Source organism: Fundulus heteroclitus, chromosome 2 (assembly GCF_011125445.2).
Source record: "Fundulus heteroclitus isolate FHET01 chromosome 2, MU-UCD_Fhet_4.1, whole genome shotgun sequence".
In the NCBI taxonomy this organism is placed as follows: Eukaryota; Metazoa; Chordata; class Actinopteri; order Cyprinodontiformes; family Fundulidae; genus Fundulus; species Fundulus heteroclitus.
In genome coordinates, this window is record NC_046362.1 from 10548954 (window position 1) to 10573305 (window position 24352).

Below are 24352 nucleotides of genomic sequence, written 5' to 3' on the forward strand. Positions count from 1 at the left end.
TGAGCAAATAATGTTAATGGCAAACCCTCTCGTTTTATTTTATAAATGGTGCCTTTTAAGTAGCTGTCGCTTGTGTCAGATATCACAAGCACAATGATTCTGACCTGCAGTCAGGTCTGGCGACCAGCAGTATTGATGTTCCTGAAGTCATCACTGGAGAGAGCAGCCATTGCTTCTTCTCTGTCTTGTACATCCTGGCCGTTAATCTGCAGTTGAAAAAAAAACTCTGATTACTTCACTCACAATAATATTAAACACAAACAACAAACAACACCTGGAAACACACAAGACCTTAACATACACTGGTCAAAGAGGACATGCAGTATCTCACAACATTAGTACATACCTTTTAAATATTTCGTTTATCTTTTCAACACTGAAGATATAGGAGTAGTAGAAAAGGAGTCGAGCTTGTATGGCTATACAACTTGTTTAACATTGAAATTTGATGTCCCTCAAAATAAACTCAACACAAGCCATCAATGTTTAAACCACTGGCACAAGTGTTAGCACATCCCTTTGTGAAAGGTCGCAGCTTTGAATGAGGAGCAGGTGTTGTTAAAGCTGGTGTTATCGCTCTCACACTTTCTCATACTGGCGACGGGGAAGTTTAACATGGCACTTGAAGGCAAAGAGCTTCTAAGGTTCTGACAAAAGAATTGTTGCTCTACATAAAGATGGCCGAGGCTATGAGAAGATCCCCGACACCCTGCAACTGAGCTGCAGCACGGTGGCCAAGAACGTACAGGAGTTTATCAGGACAGGTTCCTCTCAGAACGGGCCTCGCCATGGTCAACCAAAGAAGATGAGTGCATGTGCTCCACGTCACATCCAGAAGTTGTCTTTTAAAAATAGACATAAGAGTGCTGCCAGGGTTTCTGCAGAGGTTCAAAGAGTTTGGGGTCAGCTTGTCAGTCATCAGACCATATAGTGCACACTACATCACACTGGTCTGCATGACTGCTGTATCTGAAGGATGCCTATTCTAAGGAGCAGTGTTGTAGTCAAGTCACTATGCCTCGAGTCCAGGTTCGAGTCTCCAGTGTTCAAGTCAGAGTCAAGTCCAAGTCATTAAAAAAAATCTGAGTTGAGTCCGAGTCAAGTCCGCTACTCGTCCGAGTCGAGTCACTATTGATCCAAGTCGAGTCCAAGTTCCGCACTAAAGTAAGCATAGCCTACATGTTTTTAAACAAAAAAAATCCACACTCCACCACATTGCACTAATAATTTATATATTAAAATCATACACCAAATAATATTCTGACATATTAAAATTATAGCCTAATGATATAAAAAAAAGTCAAGTCTTTTTCTCAATTTCCGATTCAGAATGATCTGAATGTAGGAGTCCGAGTCCAAGTTCGAGTCATCAGTGCTCAAGTCCAAGTCAAGTCACGAGTCTCTAAATTTAGCTACTGACTCGGACTCGAGTTTGAGTCTCGGACTCGAGTACTACACTGCTAAGGAGGATGCACAAGAAGAAAGCCTGTGCACATGCATCACTGGAACTATCTCACGAAGTCTGTTCAGACCAAGATAAACCTATTTGGTTCCAGTGGTGACAAGCATGTGTGGCAGTAACCATGTAAGGTGTACAAAGACTAGTGTGCCTACAGTCAAGCATGGTGGTGAGAGTGTCATGGTATGGGGCTACAAGAGTGCTGCCAGCTGTCAAGCTACACCTCATTGAGGAAAACATGAATACCAACGTGTACTGTCACATACTGAATTAGACCATAATCCCCTCCCCTTCAGAAACTGTACCACAGGGCAGTATTTTAATGTAATACACCTCCCCAAGATGACCACTGCCTTGCTAAAGAAGCTGAGGGTAAAGGGTAAAGGTTAAGGACTGGCCAAGCATGACTCCATACGTAAACCCTTTTGAGCATCTGTGAGGCACTCTCAGATGGAAAGTGGAGAGGTGCAAGGTCTCTAACAATCACCAGCTCTTTGACATTTTTATGGAGGAGTGGAAGAGGATTCCAGTGGCATCCTGTAAAGTGCTACTGAACTCTGTGACCAGCACAGCTAAGGCATTACTGGACAATAATGGAGGGCACACAAAATATTGACACTTTGGGTAAAATTTGGAGATTTTTGTTGTTAGTGGTTTGACATTAATTGGCTGGGTGATGAGTTATCTTGAGGGAACAGCAAATTACACTGTTATTACAAGCTGTGCACTGCATACTTTATATTGTATGAAAGTGTCGTATCTTCAGTTTTGTGGGATACTGTATCTTCTTGAGGAGAAAGAACATTTGCTGTTTGCTCTAAAATATTAACCAGCATCCAAGCTGTTAGCATGGATGAGACGGCAGCGTCGTAGTGTCCACCGAAGTTTTCCACAGAGTACAGGCATCCAGCTGTATAATTAGCAGGGCAATGACAGGTGGCTTATATCTTTTTGCCTCAAGAATAATGGTCCTGTCAGTGGTGGATAATGGGGCCAGGATACTGGTCTGCTTTGCAAACATGTGCACATGCCTCATCCTGGATTAAATCAGCTGTACGACTCTTGCTAGGCTAGGGTGACCGCATTTTGATTAGCAAAAAGGACATTAGGCTCCAGTCACGAAACACTTAAAGCATACTCTGGTTACTTAAAGAACACTTAGGATTTTAACATATTAAAGGTAGGCTTTCTCTGTGTGGAAGTAAAAAATAGTTATATAAACTTCAGAATGGGTTTCATGAGTCAGCGAGTACAAAAATGACCTAAATGATAGAAATATGTTTGAAAATTAACCTGTAACAATAATAGCTCACTTTTCTGGAAAAAAAATCAACAAAAATATTATTCTGATAAAATGCTAGTTCTATTCTTTTTTTTCTCTAATCTAATAATAATGTGGCAAAAAGCATATACCCCAGTCTTTATTTCGTTATTCATTATAATTTTTTTTTCATCCTCCTTGTTTCCCCATCAACTTGCACAGACTTTTTTATACTTTTATGTGGTCAAGCCTTCTGAGACCATTTACAAGACAGTAGCTTAGGGATGACATCACACGAATGAAAGGCTGTCACATTTCCTACATTTCACCAGTCAATTTAAGTACATGCCTACTGGTCCCATGAAAAAATATGAAAACTGGACATTTTAATTAAGCTATGAATTTAATTTTCAACTCAATTTTATTTATATAGCACCAATCCACAATATGTCATCTCAAGACATTTGAAAAAGTCAATTCAATCAACCCATACAGATTAGTTAAACAGGAAACCCAGCAGATTGCATCGAGTCATTGACTTGCAGCATTTACACCTCCTCGATGAGCATGTAGCAACAGTTGACAGTTGCTTGCAATGTGTCGTTGCCTTTGTAGCAATCTCTCATACTGAGCATGCATGTAGCGACAGTGGAGAGGAAAGCTCCCCTTTAACAGGAAGAGATTCAAGCAGAACCAAATGAATCCCACCTGGACAGAATAGAAAAAAAGAAAAATGGTCACTGAAGGATTTTTCTGTGTATATACCCCACGTCCGTGGTATTTGTAAACAAGGTGTAATGATCCACTAGAATTTTGTGTGTTGAGCTTCTTTGTTATTTATTGCGTTCTGCTCTCTCTGTAGTTTGTGGTTCCTTTTGAGTTTTGTTTCAGCTTCCGCTGTATTCTCTGTGTTAATTAGCCATCTTCCCTATGGTCCCTGCTCTGTGCTCTCCCTCAGCTGTTCAGCATTCCTCTGATTAGACTCACCTAGTGTCATTATCACTCTCCACTCTTCCTCACTTATTTACCTCCCTGGTTTCCATTGCTCCTTGGTGAATTCCTTCATTACACTCAGTACAGTTCGATAATCTGTTCCCTTTGTACCATAAATATCATTTCTTGTGTTTTATTTATTTATTTATTTATTTATTTATTTATTTTTAAAATCCTTAATCAGCACATTGTGTTTTGTTATGGCTGAATTGGGGTCTTTAACAACTACAAACCATGACAAAATGTTAACTCACAGTGAGAATCTCATACCACACTATGGGTAGTCGGGCAGTTGTGCAGAAATAATGGCAGATCAGTTGGCAGAAACGGCAAAAAACGTAAAAAATACTGTTTGTTAGTACATAGTTCTTTGTTTGGATATGAATATATTTCAGTTTAAGCTATTTTAATTTTTTGTAAGTCAGCTAAGACAGATGAATAGCTGTCATGCTGGTAGTCTTCCCTGCTGTGAAGATGTTTACTTTTTTGCAGACTATCTAGCTAATTCTGATTACACCACATAACCAAACCTCAAAACATCGCTAACCCTTCATGTGGGAAACAACTGTTGTTTAAAACGCTGTTTTCATCTCCAAAGCTGACCTGATTTTAATGATGTATCTGGAATTGATTTTATTTCAACAAAAATTATTCTAATCAATATCAGTCCTTGTTGTTATTTAAATCTTTAAATTACATCAGCGGACATGGTTCATGTATTTTGCAATTGATTAGTCATGTGTAGTAGGAATTATTTAAACTCTTTTAAAGAGAGTTTGCATCATTGTGTAAAAGCAGTTATGCCCCCCTCCTTCACGCTATTTCCACTGAACACACAGAGGTGGAAAGTGAAGTAATTTGAAGACAACATTAAGTGCATCAAATACAACTGAACTGCAAGTCACCCTGAAGATGCATCAGAGCACAAAGCCAGAATAGATTTAATGTGCTGCTATAAACTGAATGTTTAGCAAGTTGTGTGGGCAGTGCAGAGCTTAGATGCATTAATTAAGGCAGAAGAATATATGCATAGCCAGATGTGAAAATCAGAGGGAATGAAAGACAATAATTAAAGAGCAATGTTACACACAAGTAAAAGAGTTTCTAATTTTTGAGTTCCTTTTTATGACAGAAGTGGGAAAAGTAAAACTAAACTCATTAATGAATCATTAACAATAAAATCCAATGCAACCAGTCTCTTTCTCAACAAAACAACCCCCATTCTACTCTAATCGCTGCAAAAAGCCGCCTTCTACCATAAGGCCTGACAAATGCTGCTTTCTGCTCTCAAGACTGAAGATGAAGTTAGAGGCTAATAGCAGTCACAGCCTCTGAGCCATCACACAGAAGGCAACGAGCTGAAACGCAGCTTCGTCATGAACTAGAACCCTTAAAAAAACCCTGTTGGTGCTGAGTCGGTAACTAAAACAGCCAGGGGGGCATTTCTTCCCCCTTAACAGTCACAGTGGGGGGAAGTTCCTACTATAATGTGCTGCCATTAAAAATAAATGTGTTCTCTTGCTGGAAGACACTGGTTCAGTGAAACAAGACAGCAGAAAAGTATTTTTATTAAGCCAAAGGAGGGCTAGTAAGGGCAAGAGTGAGGAATACTGCACCTGTAAGATACGATCCCCTTCTCGGATCCTGCCGTCTCTGGCAGCAATGCTGTTCGGACTGACCTGTACAACAAACAAAATGCTTTTACCCTTAATGTTCAGTAGAACCAGAGAGGATACGTTCAAATTGTGGAATTATGCGTTTCTAGTTAAACATTTGTTTCTTTTTGTGTTTACGGAAGCTGTCAGGGTTAAACACGGGTCGTGGATCAGCTTTTCATTCTATTTCAGTCATGTTTTAAAGCTATTCAAAATGCACTATAAGTTCAATGTTCACCATTGCAGCTGTTAGCTGCAACTATTTCACTTTTTCTGTTTCCAGGAGCTTCTGCAAAGATCATCTTAGTACAGCACACGATGCACTCTCTTTTTTTGAAATAATACTTGCCAACAAGGCCAGTCTTCCATCTCCCAATAAACTGGTATCTGAGGCAATTTGTTTCACTTTCTCCAATCAGACCACAACTCTGAGGAGGCTGTGGTACTAAGATGCTCCATCTTCATGATAGTTCACTCCCACTCTGAGGAACACTCATTAAGCGAAGTTCAAGAAAGGAATCTTTGGAAGACTGGAACAGAAAAGGGTGAAAGTGCCTTGCAAGGACATAATTTCATATGATTTTTTTTTTTTCAAATGCAGATGTTTTCATTTAGAACTTTTGAGACAGAGACACAGTCTGACATGTGTTCGTTTTCAGCCCACTTTAATGTGATACCACTATTAAATTCACTGCATCCAACTTCCTCTCAATCCAATAATCCAATTATCAATAAATACAGTGCACCCCTGCAAATCCTCTGAAATCTGTTACAGAACATTGGTGAACAAACAGCATCATGAAGTTCAATGAATACAGCAGAAAGGTCAGAGAGAGGGTAATGGAAAAGTATTAGGCAGAGGTAGGTTGTCAAACATTAGCATGCCATGCTATTTGCCAATAGCATGGCAAACAATATCTCTAACTATGAACACTGAGCTCTGTTCCATTTATTATCTGAAATTAGAAATATTTTGCCACAGGTGAAAATATATGAAACCATGGCCATCATCCTAACCTAACAGACTAGCCAAGGCAAGCTTTAATCAGAGAGTCAAGAGGTCCATGGTATGGATGAGCTGCAGGGATACACAGCTCAGGTAGGAAAATGTTTGAAGGACAATTTTCAGTAAGCTTCTTCATGAACCTGGCCCTTCCGAAAGAGTGCCAAAAAAAAAACAATTGTTGGAAGAAAGACACCAAAAGTTCCCTTTATAGTTTAACACAAGCTATGTAGGGGACACACCAAATATATAGAAAAAGCATCTTTGGTCAGATACAACAAAAATGTAACTTTTAGCTTTCAAAATGCAAAAAGCAATTTTTTTTTGTGTGGCATAAAATGAACACTACACATCATCCTGACCACGCCATTCCTACTGTGAAACATGGTGGTGATACTATTGACAAATTAAATACTGAAGATGACCGCAGATCAAACTATATATTCCACAAGGTATAAGCTTGAGGGGGTGAATGCAAAGCATGCTACACTTCTCAGATTTTTTTTTTTCTTGTGAAGAATTGTGATACCGTGATTGGCTAAAACCAAACTTTGGTAGGTAGTCACTAGGTGTCGCTTCGCCCTATCAACTTACAGAGTTTTGCTGAATGTCCCTCCTTTCCCTGAACAGATTTGACAGGAGCAGTCACAGCTTGATAACGTGCAGAACGGAGAGTGCTACACATTATCAATCTGGCTAGCCAGGTTAGTGAAATCGCCTTTAGTCGATTTTATAAATATTCATCTGTCACAAAATTGTTAAAGTGTAAATAACATTTTCTGGTAGTTAAGTAAACATTGTGGAAAGGATCAAGGGATATGAACACTTTTGTAAGGCACTGTAACTTGAGGTAACTGGCATGTAGTTAAGATTCTTTTGAGCAGTCATCTTTGGAAATGAGGAATACAATAAAACATTGGGTTTCATTATCTGCTAACTGAGCAATGGAAAACCTAAGTTTTAAAGCTCTGTTATGTAGGAAACACATCTTTATACTGGTTCATTTACTTACTATAAAAGACCAGATTGTGTAAGACTCTCTCTAACATCCTCTAAACATTCAGTCAGCTCCTCTGAATGCAGCGCTCTCTTACTTCTTTTAAACGAAAAAGCATATATTGCTGTCAAAAACCTTAAGGTTTATATTAAGCCCATCTCTCAAAGCCTACACCTCACATGGTCTTCAACAGCATTTGAAAAAAAAAAAAAACCAGAGCCTGTGTGTCAGAGCCGTCTTGTTTTCAGCTCCTCTGAGGTTACAGTAGCTGAATATCCCACCACACGACAACAAAAAAAACAACCTTGGTTTATTTTTTTTCCTTTCATTGCTTGATGGTCATCTCATCTCAGCTGTTGACAGCAGAACCGCGCAGTTAGATCATCTGTTTGGTAATATAATTTGTGTCTGATGAGAGTTCAATTTTGAAGTACCGCAAGCAATAAAGAGACCTGCTTTGCTCACATGAATACTAAAGTAAATCAGAAATTGGTGGATGAATATTAAATGTCACATCTGATTCAGGCTGAGAAGCACAACATTACACCGGGGTTCTCTGATCTGGATATATGATTGTTGGTTTCTACAACAGAGTTTAATATGTAAATGTGAGACTTCAAAGAAACGGGATGTTCGTAGAATATGCAAAAAGTTGTTGCCCTAAGAGGTTTAATATTTGAATTTCTCCAAACAGCAAGCAATCATAACTTTGGTATTTGTGAGAAAAACAGCAACAGGGAGAGGGAGAGTTCTTTCCCCCATGCTTTGAGATGGAGAAAACTTACTGTGGTTTTAAAATCTCTGTTCTGTATCTATCTAATATTGCTATTATAGAGGAAACTCTCTATATATTGGCCTGTGATGGATTGGTGACCTGTCTAGAGTCTATCGCCACCTCTCGCCTGTTCACGCCTGGAGACAGGTACCATTCCCCTCACAACCGAGCAAGATGGCTGAATAGATGGATGGATTAGATTCAGTATATTTATATAGCGCCATTTCACAACAATACCAACAGCTCAAATTATTTGTTATCAAACTGGTCTAAATTCATTACAGATTCATCCTGTCCATTCCATTACTATCCAACCATACTATATATATTAAACTGAATACAGTCTGATTCAGTCCTAGCAGACAGGCATGATTAAACTAAACAAGTGTATCGATTGGTTTTAAAGGCTGTAGAATAAATGAAATAATGTGTATAAATGTAGTGGATGAAAACGTGCTAACAGAAGAAAATAAAAATATCTTTGGGAAAATCCATATACATTTTCCTATAACAAGATAAACTCTGAGTGGTATTTTTTGTAGTGGTGGCTACATACCACTGTAGATATGGCTCCTAGAATTGACTTAAGTGCTATGCAAATATACTATGCTATGCAGATGCTCTGTCTGCAATGATAATGATTTGATGGAATATTTGCCTTGGATGCCTCAAACTTGAAAGTCCTACATGATATTTTTACTTTGTTTAGGTCTACACTCTTCTGCACTAAGATCTCTAATGTTTCTCTAGACATATGTTGGAGCCCCTTTATCCAGTATAGGGGGTCACTGCCCCAAGTGCTCAAACGAGGACAGGAAATACTGTTGCCATCACCTGCTAGGTCCTCTGTATTTTCCAACTTTCTCATGTTCCTTTTTCCTGATGTTTCCTTTGCTTGGGATGACATTAGTCATTGTCCTCTATTAATTATGAATGATCACCATGTCCAGTTTGTTGCCCATTACCATTTTATCGGTTTGTATCTGGAAGTCCCATATAATCTTAGCTTGGTTATTTTTCACTACCTTAGTCTGTGATTCCCACTTTGTATTCCATAGAGATGTTTCTGTACACTATACTGGCTACTTGGTTATGGCATTCCATGTGTTCCTCTTCTGCCAGTATGTTACATCTTGGTGTGAGATGTTGGACAATTTCTGGGGTGTACCCAAGACTTATACACCTCATCATGCACTTACATCTTGCTGATAACCTATTCATGCCATTTTGGAGTGTTGACACAGAGACAAGTGTAAAAGTTGCTGGACATGGCCTTAGAAGACTGGGCTTTGACACCAGTCCCATACTGGTTCCTCCGGCTCCTTTTGACATTTTCTTAGACATTCTCTGAATGTTTTCATCATTTGGGGTAGTCTTCTTGATGTATTCTTGGAGCTTAGATGTTTAATTTTAGATACTGGCTCTGATGTGCTCTTGTACTCTCCCTCCTTACATACATGTGTTCAGTGTGTAGCTTGATGATACAGGATTTTGGATGCAATCCACCATACAGGGATAGAGGCTTTTGTGCTTTAACATCTGTGCTCTGAATTTCCCCCTTTGCAAAACGTATTATCCCAGCAGGGTATCTTACCACTGCCAAGGTGATTGATTGCCTGGACCTCGTTCTTGTCTTTAAGATGACTTCCCAGAACTTGCCTTATGTATTGCAGTTGTTTTAAATGTTACTGCTTACTTTGTGGCTTCCCTTCTGGGGGTGCATCTTCTTTCATCTGAATTAGCCTACTTTCCCCCCTCTTTGACACCATCCAGATATCTCTCCAGCCCAAATGACATCTCAATTTCCCTGCTGTAGATCCTGGTGGTGTGGATGAGTGAGTCGATGTCTCCCACACACTCAGCATACAGCTTGATGCCATCCATGTAGAGGCGGCCCCATTTCTGGGTTCCATAGCCAATCTGTTTGATTAGGTCACTGAGGGTGGCTCAGGCCTATGCAGAACAGCAGTGAGGACAAATAACTTCCTTGGTATAAACCCCATCTGAATCAGACTTGCACAATTGGCTCAACGTTGGTCTCAAGGGTGGTTTTGCACAGCCTTGTGTAGTTTGCAACGAAGGCTTTCAGCATGTTGTTGACCTTGTACAGCTTCAGGCATTTCCAATATCCATGTGTCTTAGGTTTCCTTGTAATCAATTCAGGCAGTGCACATATTCGTGTGCATGTGTGTGTACAGTATTTCATTGCGAACAGCACTTAGAAATGTAAGATAGGTACAATTCATGCATGATAATTTCAGCAATTCTACAAAAATTCAGACACAGCTACTATAAAAAATTCTGTTTTACATTTGCACTATTGATAACCTTTAAACACCTGCAAGTCGTGCACTCACCTCACTGACATAAATGGCCACATCCTCTTCTTCATCTGTCCTGTAGCACAGGGTGAGACCTAGTTTTTCTTGACTGCTTAGACGACAAAGTTCCACTTCCTAAGTAGAAAAAAGGTAAGAACACAGGACTGTGAAGCAACAAGCCACCTGCTGGGATGAGTGTTAGGACAGAAACATTCAAAAAGGCTGCTGACTAATGTTGAAGCACAGTAACAATGCTGACAAACAAAACATTAACAAGTAGAGTTCCCTTCATGATCCCACAAAAGTTTAAATTTGTTCTAATGCAAAAAAAAAAAAAAAAAACTTTAAATCTGGGTCTAGAACTTTAAATAGCTCTGATAGCTTTCTGAGTGATAAAGTGTTTGATCATGAAATATATTGGAAGCTTGGCAAGTTTCTCTGCAGAGGGTTTCATAAGTGACAGATAACCTCAGCTTTTATTTTCTTTATATTACAAGTTGTATGATAGAATACATGTAATGCATTTTGTGGGTGAGATGCGTTTTTTTTTCATGTAGTTTTACAATTACTACATGAAAAATGAAGCAGGGTGTACCCTGGACAGGTCGCCAGTCTATCACAGTTTGCATTAGTTATGGAAATTATTTTCACATTCTCATCTCTATCTTTTTATTTTTCTCCCAAAGCTTCTGTCATTAAGCCACCTCCTTCCAACTCTCCACTCTCACTTCTACTACAACAGGGGATGCAGCCAAACACCAAACAGCACTAGCCCCTACCCCATTTCCAGACCTCTGAAACATATCAAGGGTGTTTGAGGGAATCAAGTGTGAAATGCTTTCCCTCCCAAGGTCTTCATTAGAGCAGAAACACAACGTCTCTCAGCAGCAGGAGCGAAGTGGTTGAGTGGAGAAGAGGATGGAGCGGGGCAGAGAGAAATGAGGTGGCTGCAAGGACTCTGGCAGGACTCACAGGGGTCTCGTACAGAAAGAAAGAAAGAGATCCATTTTGTCTGTGACAAATGCAGGTTCGCTGGCCACGTGTGTTAGATATGGCATGGCTTTAGGTATGTGGGGGGGGGGGGGGGGGGGGAGGGATGAGATGAAGGGGAGAAATAGAAAAAGGCAAACCCTGTGTTAGCTTCTGTATTTTATGTGGTTTATGACTCCTGGCTTCCTAGGAACACAACATTTAGGCCGGAATACCATTCTCCTGTATCCTTTCACAACCTTCCAACATGTCTATCCTTTATAGGTGAATCTCATTAAGAATAGCATAAAGAAGTAAATTTATTTCAGTAACTCAGTTTAAAAGTATAGTTGTATTCAATAAATCAGAATGTGCGGCCTGATGAGGCTTGTTTGTCAGATTAAAAGTACCTTTTGAAAATAAGCTTTGAGAAGGTATTAAACATACTGTAGTAAAAGTATTGTTCTAGTGGTCTAGTGATGCAATCTTCTAATCTTAAATGTTGATTTTCATTAAATGCAAGCAGAAAATCATCATATTTAACAGAAATAAAGGCTTGAAAACATCAGTAAAATTGATCTATATCATGTGTCTCACTTAGAACATTGAGTCGCTTAAATAAACAAATGACCTTTTCAATAGTATTCCAATTTTGTGAATATGACCGTACATTCATAGACAAAGCGTGATATATTTTCACTCATTCACACATGATTTTAATGAAATCCCAAATTCAGTTTCTTAGAGAAACAAATGAGACCAAATAAATAAAAAAAAACATAGAGAAATATGGCCTATTGCAAAATGTGTACAGTAAATTCACTCAAATATAGTGCCTTGTGAGGCCTCTGTTTCCATGAATTGCTGTACATCTGCACATTGGCTTGGAGGAGAATCAGTCTGCGGATCTGCCGGTGTGTTAAGCAATCCCAGGTTGTTGTAATAGCAGCCTTCTGCTCGTCATGCTCCTCTTGTCAACGCTCAATAAATTCTCCGTGGGGTTTAGGTCAGGCCAGTTTACAACGGGCTTAAATCGAAGGCTACTGGACTTTCGCTCAGTTTTTGCAAAGAGACTTTGACGCCCATTCAATTCTGGATGCTCGCAGTTGAGCAACCTGGAGTTTGGAAGCTCATTTAAGCCTTCCAGTTTCTCTCTGTGAGTGTTGTGACAAAGACTGGTTTCTCTCGAGGACAGAACACTCAACGATGAGTGGCATAATGTATGCTGCCCAGTCCATCGAAGATGGCTCTGACTTCTACATTAGAGAAACCAAACAACAGCTGTATAAACGTATGACGCCGCACAGGAGGGCCAGCAGCTTGGGGTAATATTCAACAGTCCACTTGCACCTCCAGATCAAAGGACACACATTAGATGACACTCATGTTAAGATTTTAGACTAACAGGACAGTTGGTTAGAAAGAGGAAGCCATCTTTGTCAACAGAGAGAAACCAACACTGAACTGAAGGGGAGGGTTGCAGTTTCAGCATCTATAAGTTTACAGCATCTATAACCCACCACTGAAACTCATTTCAAACAAATTACACAAGCAGTCTCATCAGGATTCAGGTAAACAAGTAAACAACTCAGAGCAAATAATAGACCCAAAGCAGGGACAGGCAGGTTGCTGATTTGCCTCTGACCTGGAATGCACCTATGAGGATGGTTCCCCCATGTTCTTAGAACAACAGCTCACAAACTCCTGGTTGCTCAACTGCGAGCCTTCAGACATGGACAAAGACTCTTGGATAGGTGTCAAAAGATAGTCACAAAAGCTAAACGAAAGTCTTGTTGCCTTCAATTTAAGACTACTGTAGTTCCCATGACCTGAATGACTGAGAATACGCACAGGCATCTCAGGCCATTTTACAATTAAATGATGGTAAACCTTTGGTAGTTTGGGTAAGGTGCACAATGCTGCTGGAAAATGAATCATTTCCTTATAGATTGCCTGTGGAAGGAGACAGTAAATCCTCTAAAGTTTACTGGGAGGTGGCTGTGCTCACTTTGGACTTGTTGAAACACAGTGAAGAGGCAGAAGATGACATGGCATCCCAAATCTTCACACGGCACCTTAAGCACCTTGGTTAATATGGCTAGAAGTCCTCTGTTCTTTTAGTCTCTGAGACCATCATTTCGAAATGATAAGAAACATCAATTTCACCTGAGCACCAGTCCAGTCCTTTTTCTCCTTAGACATGATGAGATGCTTTTGAGGCTGTCTCTAGTTCAAGTGTATCTTAGTATAAGAAATGCAGCAGTTGTAGCCAACTGTTCTTGATACAGTGTGTATTGTATGTGTGTGGTGGCCTTATGCCTTGTAAATCCCTACCAAAACTCTAAACAACCATTTTTTCTTCACAATCCTTAAGGTTGCTTTTTTTTCTCTGCTGCACTTTTCCTGTCCACCAAACTTTCCATTGATACATTTGGATACAGCATTCTGTAAATACCTAGCTTCTCTAGCAATGGCCTTTTGTGGCTTAATCTCCTTGGGGAGTGTCTGGGGCTGTCTGTTGGACAACTGTCAAGTCAGTGTCTTCCCTTGTGTAAGCCATAAAATTTGCAGTTTCCTTTTTGTAAAAATTAGATTAGTAATTCTTAAAACCCCCAAATAATTTTAGCGAAACTGGATATTGGGATTTTATTAGTTATAATCGTCAACAATTATCTGAAATAAAAGCAGGTATAATAAATGGGAGATACACTTTTTTTTCAAGCAAATGATTGAAACAAATAAACGTTTCGATGTGTCTAATTTGTTGAGACGGACCTGTTTATTTTCACACAAACGCTCAAATAAATCATTTAGGCAGTTTTTTTGGGCTTAAGTTCCAGCAGCTGTGCGCTCCTCTGCAGATACTTAACATCAAAGCCAAATCCGCGCATAAACACAAACCCTGAGTTTAAGCACACGCCAAAGAGCATGCATGTTTGGAAACGGAACAAAATGCTTAAGGGGACATTTGACATCTGGCTGTCGTTTGTCATTTGATAATTTCTGAACAGCCTCTACTACATTAAGGGGACATTTGATAGACATGGTGACAACTTTAAACCCCAGCTGATGAATGAGGACATACGTAAGGACAACTACAGTATGCATGATGCATTCTGGCTTCACAAATTAAGTCTAAAAAATGAGTCATTAACTTCATCAAAGATGTTTTCAAATGCCGGGGTTGATAGGGAAATTATTAAAGCAGCTCCAGAGGCATTAAGGCAGTCGTGTATGTAATTGTGGTATACTCGCGGTGCGCGTCTTGCATGCTAACACGATGTGTGAAGTTGTGGGATATGAGATACTGAAATCAGTCGTAATGTCTTGGAGATGTCTCTAAAAATAAACCCGCACAAACGAGCTGCTGGTTGTGAGGTAAAGAAGAGGTGTGAGCAGGTGCGTCTGTGAAACAAGCCCAAAGTTACTTGACTAATTAATGACTGGATGTAGTGCAGGAGCCCTGTGGCAAAATGATCAGGGGAAACACACTACTGCACGCTGAATTAAGCACCGTGTGTGTGTGTATTTAACAATGTGACTCTTTCTTCTCCATCAGATGCTTTTGAGCTTTTTCGCTTTAAGAAAAAAAAAAATAACACCCACTCACTGAGATGCTTCTGTAAAAAGGTGTCTGCATCCTGAACCATCAAAAACACCTCCTCCGATCTCTGTCTCGCCTCTTGCTTTCTTGATTTTTTTTTTTCCCTTCCTCCATCTCCTCGCTGAGCTCTGGGCTTCTCAGACAGGAGATTGCGGTGAGGCAAGGGACGAGGGCTGACAGTAAATTAATGGCTGTGATGGCGGTGATTAAGAGGAAGATTGCTGCCCACCATCAAAGCACATCTGATGCTGTCATGATAATCGCGACTTTGATTACTGGTAATTGAAAAAGCAGTTGCCAAATGCGTTGATGGCTACCGCTGGCAGAAAGAGAGGGAAGGCTGTATCCAAGCTCAGAGTGCTTCACTCCCTCTGAACTCACCAAAACTAATCAAGGGGACGGTTACTAACATGGTTCAGTGGCGGCACACACATCAAGGAGCTTTCCTGGAAATGAAGGATGTTAGGCTGTGAAATTGTGACTAGGTAACGGTTGATGAACTCCAAGAACCTGACGGAAGAGCAAAGACTTATACACTCCTGTTGGGAGATACAACAGGATAATTAAATTAAACTTATTACACTCAAAACCTTGTCAATTTGAACCTCTTTTTCCTCTATAATCCCACAAACCAAGACTTCAAACACATGATGTTTGAGAGGAATTCTGAAATGACTGAACAGTGGCTCTATGCCTTGGCTTGAATTTTATTTAAATATTTGACATTGCTCTCTATTCATAAGGTCCTTAATACAAAAGAAATCAGAGGAAGCAGCCCTTCTTTGACTGGCCTCAGAATTGGAGGAGCGGACTGGCTTCCCACTTGCTTCACACTTGGCTATGAAGCATTTCAGTGCTCCCTGAAGGCTATTACCTAAAGATACCAGCAGAACAAAAGAGAAGACCAGTGCCCGTATTTACAGAGTCCTAAGATTTAAACTAGCTCCTAAAATGTTAGATGGGATAAAGATGGCTCTATGTCATTTTTATTGAGGATAATGTTAGATAATCATGAATAAAAGGGAGAAATTTACAAAGAATATATAAAAGAGGTGAGAAAGTATTGTCTGCATTGCATGAGAATGTCAGTAGCCTAAATAGTCATCGAGAAGTTCGCTTGTGTGATTCCATCTCTTCGCTATTGATACGTAGCTGCACAGAGAGCTTCACTTTCCGGGGTGGTGCGTAAAGCACCGAGACGCACAGAGGAAAAAGGTGCACTGATCTGCGGCAACGCCATTCAAAGTCTGTGTTTTTGTGCCGTGATCCAGGGACCATTTACCTTTCAACACTCCTCCTTCCAGAGATGACCGGACAGATGTGCTGCTGTTAGATTTTTTTAAATCCATTTCATGTTAGCCATTTTGCCAAATACAACCGCTTTATACAATCAGGCAATCCCAATAAACTGCTGACAGGTGAGTGCACATTAATATCAAATCCACAAAGGTAGTAAATTGATTGGCGAATAAAAATAAGCAAATCAAGATGAGGATCTCAGTAAGGTGATTCAAAACGTTTTGATGCTGTGTGACAGTCGATAAACATTGCGAGTTTTTATCATGGTGAAACACTTATTTCTCTCAATTGATCAATGGGAGTGCTTTTTTTTCTTTTACTATCAACCAATCACAGCTGCTAAAAGACAGTGTCACACCTAGCAACGGGGTCAGCCACATCTCCCCACATTTCTGATAAAACATTTCTGCCGTCTCCTTACTCAGAGTCGCTCTCAGCCGTTATTTGACTCGCTCTTAAGCTAAAAGGTAGGAATTGTTAGGCTAAGATAGGAGCTCTCTGAGAGGAATCTTTGTGAATACGGGCACTGGTAGATGCTGTGCAACTTCTTCCAGTTAAGAACTAAGGCATTGGACTTTGAGGAGGTGATTTTTATACATGTACATGATGGGGAGATTTTCACCTTGTCCTTATGCACTATCCATTGGCCTTATAACACCAAAGACCAATAGCATCGTTGAGACTGTGAGACGTCGATCGGTGTGGTAGCCTTGATGAATTCTCTTGCAGTCAGAGCCAAAGAGTGAACGAAATACTTATTTTTAGAAAATACAAATAGTTATCATCAAGAAAATTTAAAAAAATCTAACATCCTCCATTTCTCATCCACCATATATTAGTGTCATTACTTTTCACCCAAAGAGCTGCAAATCCAGTCCTCAAGTTCTCAACTTCCTAGGTTGGTAATCTCCTTCTCCAGAGTTATGCCCCACCCTCACAACAAAGATGCTGTTTATATCTATTTTCTGATACAACAAGAATTCGAGCATCTGCAGCCATGCCTAATTTCCCCAAACTGTATAATCCACTCTGGACGGGTTTTAAAACAGCACTTCAGCTTTCTAGCATGCGATAATCCCTTCACTCAACCAGCCGTCTTGGCTCTCATTTCATGTCTCCCTCATATTTCATTTGACTTGCTCACATTAAGGCTGCCTTTTACAGTGCCTTAATGCAGGGATGTTTTTCTAAATGGGCTCATTACTGAGTGCAACACACTTCACATGATTTGCAGCCACTTGATTGACTTTTAAAAGAAAAGTATTGAGCGCGGAAGCTGTAAAAGTGTGTAAACAGCACGTCCGTGGAAATCGACACATATTTGCATACACGACACCTACAGTCCAAAGAACGGCACATAACGTGGATCATATGCACACATTCCTTAGTTTTATACTGGTGTTGCTTAAATCCCAAGAGAACGCACAAATATTTGAACATTATATGTAACACTGCCATATGAAGAAAGCTCAAGAATGTCTCAGCGTTATTCACATCCATCTCCATTGGGGAAGTGAATTAGATTTGGATATTTTCTCCCTTACATGATGGCATAGTGCTCTCACCGACAGCACTTCCACCCGGCAAAGTTAAATCTTCTTGCATCTCTCCTTCAGCAGAAATCCACTCCATTGAGAAAGAGGCTTTTCAGCTTCGCCTCCATCCCCCTCCAAGCATTCTTAGCTGTCATATAGTAAGTGGGGCTGCATTAGGGGTGCTAATGCCACCCCCCTGATCATGCATGAAACTGTGAAGTCTGCTAAGCATACACATTGGAAAAGGATTCTTAATATCAATGAGGCATAAACACATTCTTCCATATGTTATATATTTTGGATTTGACATTGGGGTCTCAGCGATCCGAGCGGATGCACAAATCTGTTTAGGATTTGAAGAGACAGCTCAAGCTCGATGGTTTGAAGCATTCCGAACGAATTCAAACAAACGCTTGGAAGGAGGGAGAGCTGAGCAATCATCATACATCAGAGCAGTCGGAGGCAAGGCGCCATGTCTGCTTGCACACCAGCGGCCCAGAAATAAAGAATATTGTATCACAGTGGTAAGCGAAGACGGCGCTTTGATCTCTTCCTGTCATAGATGAATCATTGCATATGGATATAACTATGTAGTGTCAGAGACCGTAAGTCATGTAAAACCGAGGATCTGTTCAATAAACACATGCAAATCTAGACTTCACAAAGTAACTGTTTGTCCTTTTTTTAAAGCTACATGCAGCACCTAGTTATGACTGTCAGAGATTGATTCAAACTCACAGGCAAATTCATTAGGCTATTTTTAGGTGTTAAATGTGTGTAAGTCAAAATGTATTCATCGACAAGAAGGCCCAGCCAAGGATGTCATTTCTCTCGTCAGCTCAGTTAAGCCCAACCTTCTTTAGGAGCAGCTCATCTACTTCCACACAGCCATCTTGCAGTCTCTGCTCATCCATCACTGTTTGGTTTGGATCTGACACCAAAAGGGACAGGACCAGACTGCAACGGACAGTCGGGACCGCAGAAGAGATCGTCGTGCGAACCTGCCCTCCATTCAGGACTCCGCACATCTCCAAAGTCAGGAAACGGGCAAGAAACATCACTGCAGATCCATCTCAACCCGGTCACAACATGTTCTGGCTCCTCCCCTCTGGTGAGCGCTACCGAGCACTGCACGACAAAACCAACAGACCCAGGAACAGTTCCTTCCCACAAGACATCACTATTATGAACAGCTGACAAACAAACAAAAAAACTTCCATGCAATAACCAGGCAACTCGCCTTTATTTACCATTTACCAGTTATTTATTCATTAGTCCTTATTTCGGTGCAGTTCATTTTTACAGTTCATATATTCATATTCTGTATACTGTATACCAAATCTACCTACCTAATGTACATAAACATAATTTATTCTAGCATTCCCATCCTCTGCACCCATCACACTGTGGACATGCATGTTTGTATGTATATGTGCACCTGTGCATCACTTCGTCCTCTGACATGTACATAATAATAATAACAGTGTAAATATTATTTACTCCTGCATCCTTTGTACTGCGCTCATTGCACCACTGCATTATTGTCTCAATTTGTCTGCCTGTTTATAGTGTGTTCATATGTGTCCTCTATACTGCAGACTGTTTGATTTTTAATGCTGCATTACTGTGTTATTGTATTATGGTATAAGCGTGTTCCATAATATTGTGAAAAATGTAAAATCCATAGTCAAATACTGCATATGTGTACACATACCTGGCAAATAAAGCTGATTCTGATTGATTAATTCTTTACTTCTCTTGCTGCTAATAAGCAATGCAAGAATGATAGAAGCGAAAACCTTGAGTTTTATTTTGCTTAAGTGGTTCCTTATCTACAGTATAACCCAAAAGCATTGACATCTTTGAACTTCTAAACTTTCTTTTTCTCTTAATGGAATAGACTTCAGTGTGCTTATTGGAATTTTATTCGACAGACCAACAAAAAGTGGGACATAATTTGCAAGCCGAACGAAATCCATTCATGGTTTTCAACTTTAAAAAAAAAATAAGTGTAGTGTGCGTTCTCTAAAACTTCGGTCTCAGCTCAAAGCTGTTGGAAACATACCCTAAAAGACCTTTGGCTGCAATTGCAACAAAAAGTGACTTTTCAGAATAATGTTGGCAAAAAGAAAAAAAAGAAAATCTTTCACTTCTCTATTTTGTACTACTTTGTGCTGTTCTGTTACCAAAAAAAAAAAAAAAACATAAAATTTTGCCAACATAACACAAAAAATTGTGAAAAAGCTCAAGCGGTATGAGTGTTTGCAAATGTTTTTTTAGTGCCCGTAAAAACCTTTTTGGCAGTCACATCAGACTTTAGTTCCTACCTCATATTCAAACTCCTCTGTTCTCTCTCCATCAGCTGGGACAGGGGAGAGGTAGTCAGTACCTTCATAGTAATCCTGGTCCATTGTATGAAGGGAATGACAGCTGTCAGGAGAAAAAGAGAGAAAGAAAGAAAGAAAGGAGAGGTAAGACAGACAGGGAGACAGAAAAAGAAAAAGACAGTGAAAGGTTAAGATTTGAAAACTCGCGTTATCATTTCCTTTCAAGTCATTTCTCAAACTCAAAACCTCAAAGTGACAACATTTTGGCGCTTTTGTCTCAGCTGTAGAATGAAAGAATAAAAGCTCTTTGAAAGGCTTTTCCTGCTGATGTAGTATGTGATAAAAGTACAGCCTCCTGTTAATAACAGCATATCCACACTCTGTAATTTGCTTCATGCCTTTGACAGACAGCCCCCCACCCCCACCCTACCCACCCCAGACTGCATGGTGTAATTCTATTATCCCTCCTTCAGTCACTGAACAAAACTCTATTGTGGGGTCCAACAGAATGTGTGGCAGCTTCAGCGCCACACAGGATAATCACTGTAGATAAATAATGACAAAAAAAGAAGTAAATTGTTAAATAAGACAAGTGATGTGTCCTATCACATGTACCAACCTGTTTATTAAGTTAATACTTCTAAATGTCGACATTTCTCCTGCTAAGTATTGTTCTTATTTGGCAGTTGGAGAAGGTGCAAACAATACAATTACAATTTTACAATCTGGCCGCAACATATGATGCCAGCTATTTATATCTATCTATAAATCTAAACTATAAAGTCTGCTGTTTATTGGATAATGCACCTGAGCTCAGAAAAGGAGAAAGAAAATGTTGCTTTATGGGACACATTGATTAAGTTTGGACTCAGCCTCTGGCTGTTGCTTTTAGTTGCCTTTTTTTTAATTGCCGATTTACTTTAATCACCCTGTAAACCTTACCTGAGTCCAAATTGAACCACTAAGCAGCTCCAATTACGGCTGAATTCTCCTCTAGGGAATTCTGGTTTTACGATATGTGCATAAATCCATAATGTTTTTGATCGGGTCATGTACACAAGTTTATAGCTAGTGTGCAGCACTGATCATATTGCTAAACTTTATTGATCTTTGACACAGATGGAGAATCCATCTGGGCTGTTATTTCTGAATACTTAACAAAGACCCACATTACAAATGATAACCCCCCCCCCCCCCCCCCCCCCACACACACACACACACACACACACGCACACACATACAAAAAACTTTATTATGCTTGGAATTAATTATCCTCTAAGCTTGATGCAGATTAAACTGCCATTTCCCAGTCTTCCTCTGCTATTGTATTGTTACGCTCCCTGGAGGTGAAACCCAGATATTTCTTTATGCTTAATGTTTCTTTTTCACTGCTTACTGCTCCAGTGAGATTAACCGAAAATAAACTCAAATTATAAAGAAAGCACAATGAACCAATTCCTTTGTTGTGTGTGTGTAGAAACCTCCTGTTGATACTTAAAATGCCTTTCTATTAAGTTTTAATTTCACAAATACTAAAAGAAAGAACTTAATGGTAGAAATGGTAAGCAATAGTGTAATAATGGAAGGTCACAAAACAGCTGATAACATGCTATTGTAGTACATTCCACTAAGTACTGATGAAAGTGCCAAATGCACTTTTAAGTAATTAATAAAATATAATTTGTCAATACATGAAATTAAAGGAATTTCAAAATCTGAAAAATATTTTTCTACAACGACCAATTCCTAAATTGTCTCTTATAACAACACCTAAGGAGAGAGAGAATGCTGCCTAGTATACTTGATGAAAAGTATAACAGTAATGACATCAGTTATATGTATTTTTGATGAATATTGCAATAATAGAGATATTTTCATAGTGTTTTATGACCCCCCCAAAATGCAGTGCTCTTAATGTAATATTACAGCAGTTGCAATTTCTACTTTTTCAAAGGAAATTGACCTAATACATTTCTTTATGTTATTGGTGAATCGTTTTGTATTGGCTGAAAAAACTTTTTTTTTTAAAATTCCCTGGCAAGTTAAAACATTATTGACTGTATGACATTTAAAAAGGCCAAAAATCTGACATAGCCAGGTGTTTATTGGATTCTACAAACCAGCTAAAACACATTGAAGTTTGTGGTTGCAGTGCAACAGAGTATGAAAAAGTTTTTACTTTTTTCCAGGCAGCATGTGTAAACTGCTTTGTGCTGTAAGAATTTGCTAATATTTAAATGAGGTATTAATTGAAGGGGAAACTCCCCAATGGTTATGTATATTTATTTACATTACAGCTTAAGAATTTAGTACACATTATCAAAGATCCCAAAAGGCTGCAGCAAGGGGACACAAAGAAATCTATAAGATGAAAGGTGGTGCCTATTTTGATGAAGGAGATAATGTGGGGAAAAGAAACTAGAAGAAATGTTGGCTTTACAAAAAAATGATGTATCATTCATTGTAGAGTTGTGAGCCTATTCTGTTGAAATAAAGGTCCAATCTGTATTAAAAAAAATCTTTTTATTGGTGTCTAAAATTCAGATACATGTCTATTGACCATGCTTGACATGCAGGAGCTAATAGACAAAGCTCAAACAAAATAAATTGGCAAAGACAACATATTTATTTTACAATATGTAAATTCCTAGTGGGCACTTCTGATTATAGGGCCAACATTTTTCTTTTCAAATGTGTTGCTCTAAAAACGGTCAGTATTAGCAACGGATTTACAAAAAGGTGAATGCTGCAGAGCTGAGAGTCAAACTTTGAAATAATCTCCGCTAACATAACCAACATTTGTTCTGCTAATGTTCTCCTCAGAATAGCAATAACATACAGAACAGAAGCTGTATAATAAGAGGCATTTAATGTGAGCTTAAAGGGATAATTAATCATTTTAACCCAAATATTGCTGAGTTGCAATGGAACTGCTTTATTTAAAAAAATCTTGCACATGTTGATGAGAGAACGCTTTGGAGGTTACCGTGCGTGTTAACACATGACAGCACAGCCTGCTGAACAACTATTAGCTAATTAAACACTTTTCATTTTATTCTTCAGTGTTTATGTCTTGTATGTGAAGGCCATTAAGAGACGTATTCATCAAACAAATCTATATTTGTAACAATCCCATTGGGAGCTTGATTTTACATATAGTTTCACTGCTTCGTATTTGCAATGCTTGTCACGCAAACAGTGGCGCTTCTCCTTCATGGCTTACTAACATGTTTTCATATTTTCTTTCCTTCTTAATTATAGGCAGTCACAGCCAAAGTCAAAACAAGGACGCAACAACAAACTGTTTTCCTCAGTATGGCAGTCAACCAAAATTTCTGCAATTAAAAAAAAAGGAAATGTAATTAAAAGTTAGAATAATAAGAAATCACTGAACATTTTAATCAGTTTGTGTTACTAGCCATACTTATTTGATCTGGGAAAGGAAAAAAACTCCAAAAACAGCCACAGAGCTCAAGTTGTGAGGTCTGATGTCTGTGGCCAAGCACTATGAAAAGCAGTCCTAAAAGTATTTACAGCCCTTTTTTTCACTTTCTATCAGACTGACTGCACTGATGTGGAAATACGTGAGTAGTTTCATTTAACGAGAGCTGAAATGGAGTGGAGCAGCCGAGTCTACAATATCAGAGCAGGTAAAGTTTAAAACAGGGTAAAAGCTCTAAAAACCATTCATTCTAAAGTAACAGCTTCAAGGTCCCAAAGAATCAATTACAACTTGCTCGATCGCAAAACCTGAAAGCCTCTCTCTGCTTTTTTTTTCTTTAATGTGTGCTCTTAGCTAGTTTGCAACTTCTAACAACTTCCGATTATATAATGCTTTGCATAGCCTGGTTAATTCACTCCAAAACAATGGATGGAAACACCCCTAATTCTTTTTTTTTCTTTTTTTTTTTGCGACATTTTAAAAGATTGCTCAAAATTCACCTGACAATTAGATGGAAACATAGCCATAATCTTGCAAAATATTCATAACTCTTAAATTTGTTCACATTTTGTCATGTTAAACCTAAAAAGTTCAGTGTTTTGTATTGGGATTTTATGTTATACGCCGACAAAAAGTGGCACATAACTGTGAAATGTATGAAGGACAAATGTTTTTTATTTATTTTTTACAGATACTTACAAAATAACTTTCC

At 39.1% G+C, this 24352-nt stretch overlaps 1 protein-coding gene across 1 annotated transcript in view; it reads right to left on the reverse strand.

Moving 5' to 3' along the window:
• Positions 1-110: 110 nt before the first annotated feature.
• The window catches only part of LOC105938499 (PDZ domain-containing RING finger protein 4-like), a 77679-nt gene continuing 53437 nt past the window's right edge, over positions 111-24352 (reverse strand). Inside the window, exons 3-6 of the mRNA XM_036144921.1 lie at positions 20199-20301; positions 10501-10599; positions 5330-5392; positions 111-206 (exon numbers count right to left, since the gene is read on the reverse strand). Coding sequence (XP_036000814.1) covers positions 111-206; positions 5330-5392; positions 10501-10599; positions 20199-20301 — 361 coding nt within the window. The remainder of the gene's footprint in view (positions 207-5329; positions 5393-10500; positions 10600-20198; positions 20302-24352) is intronic.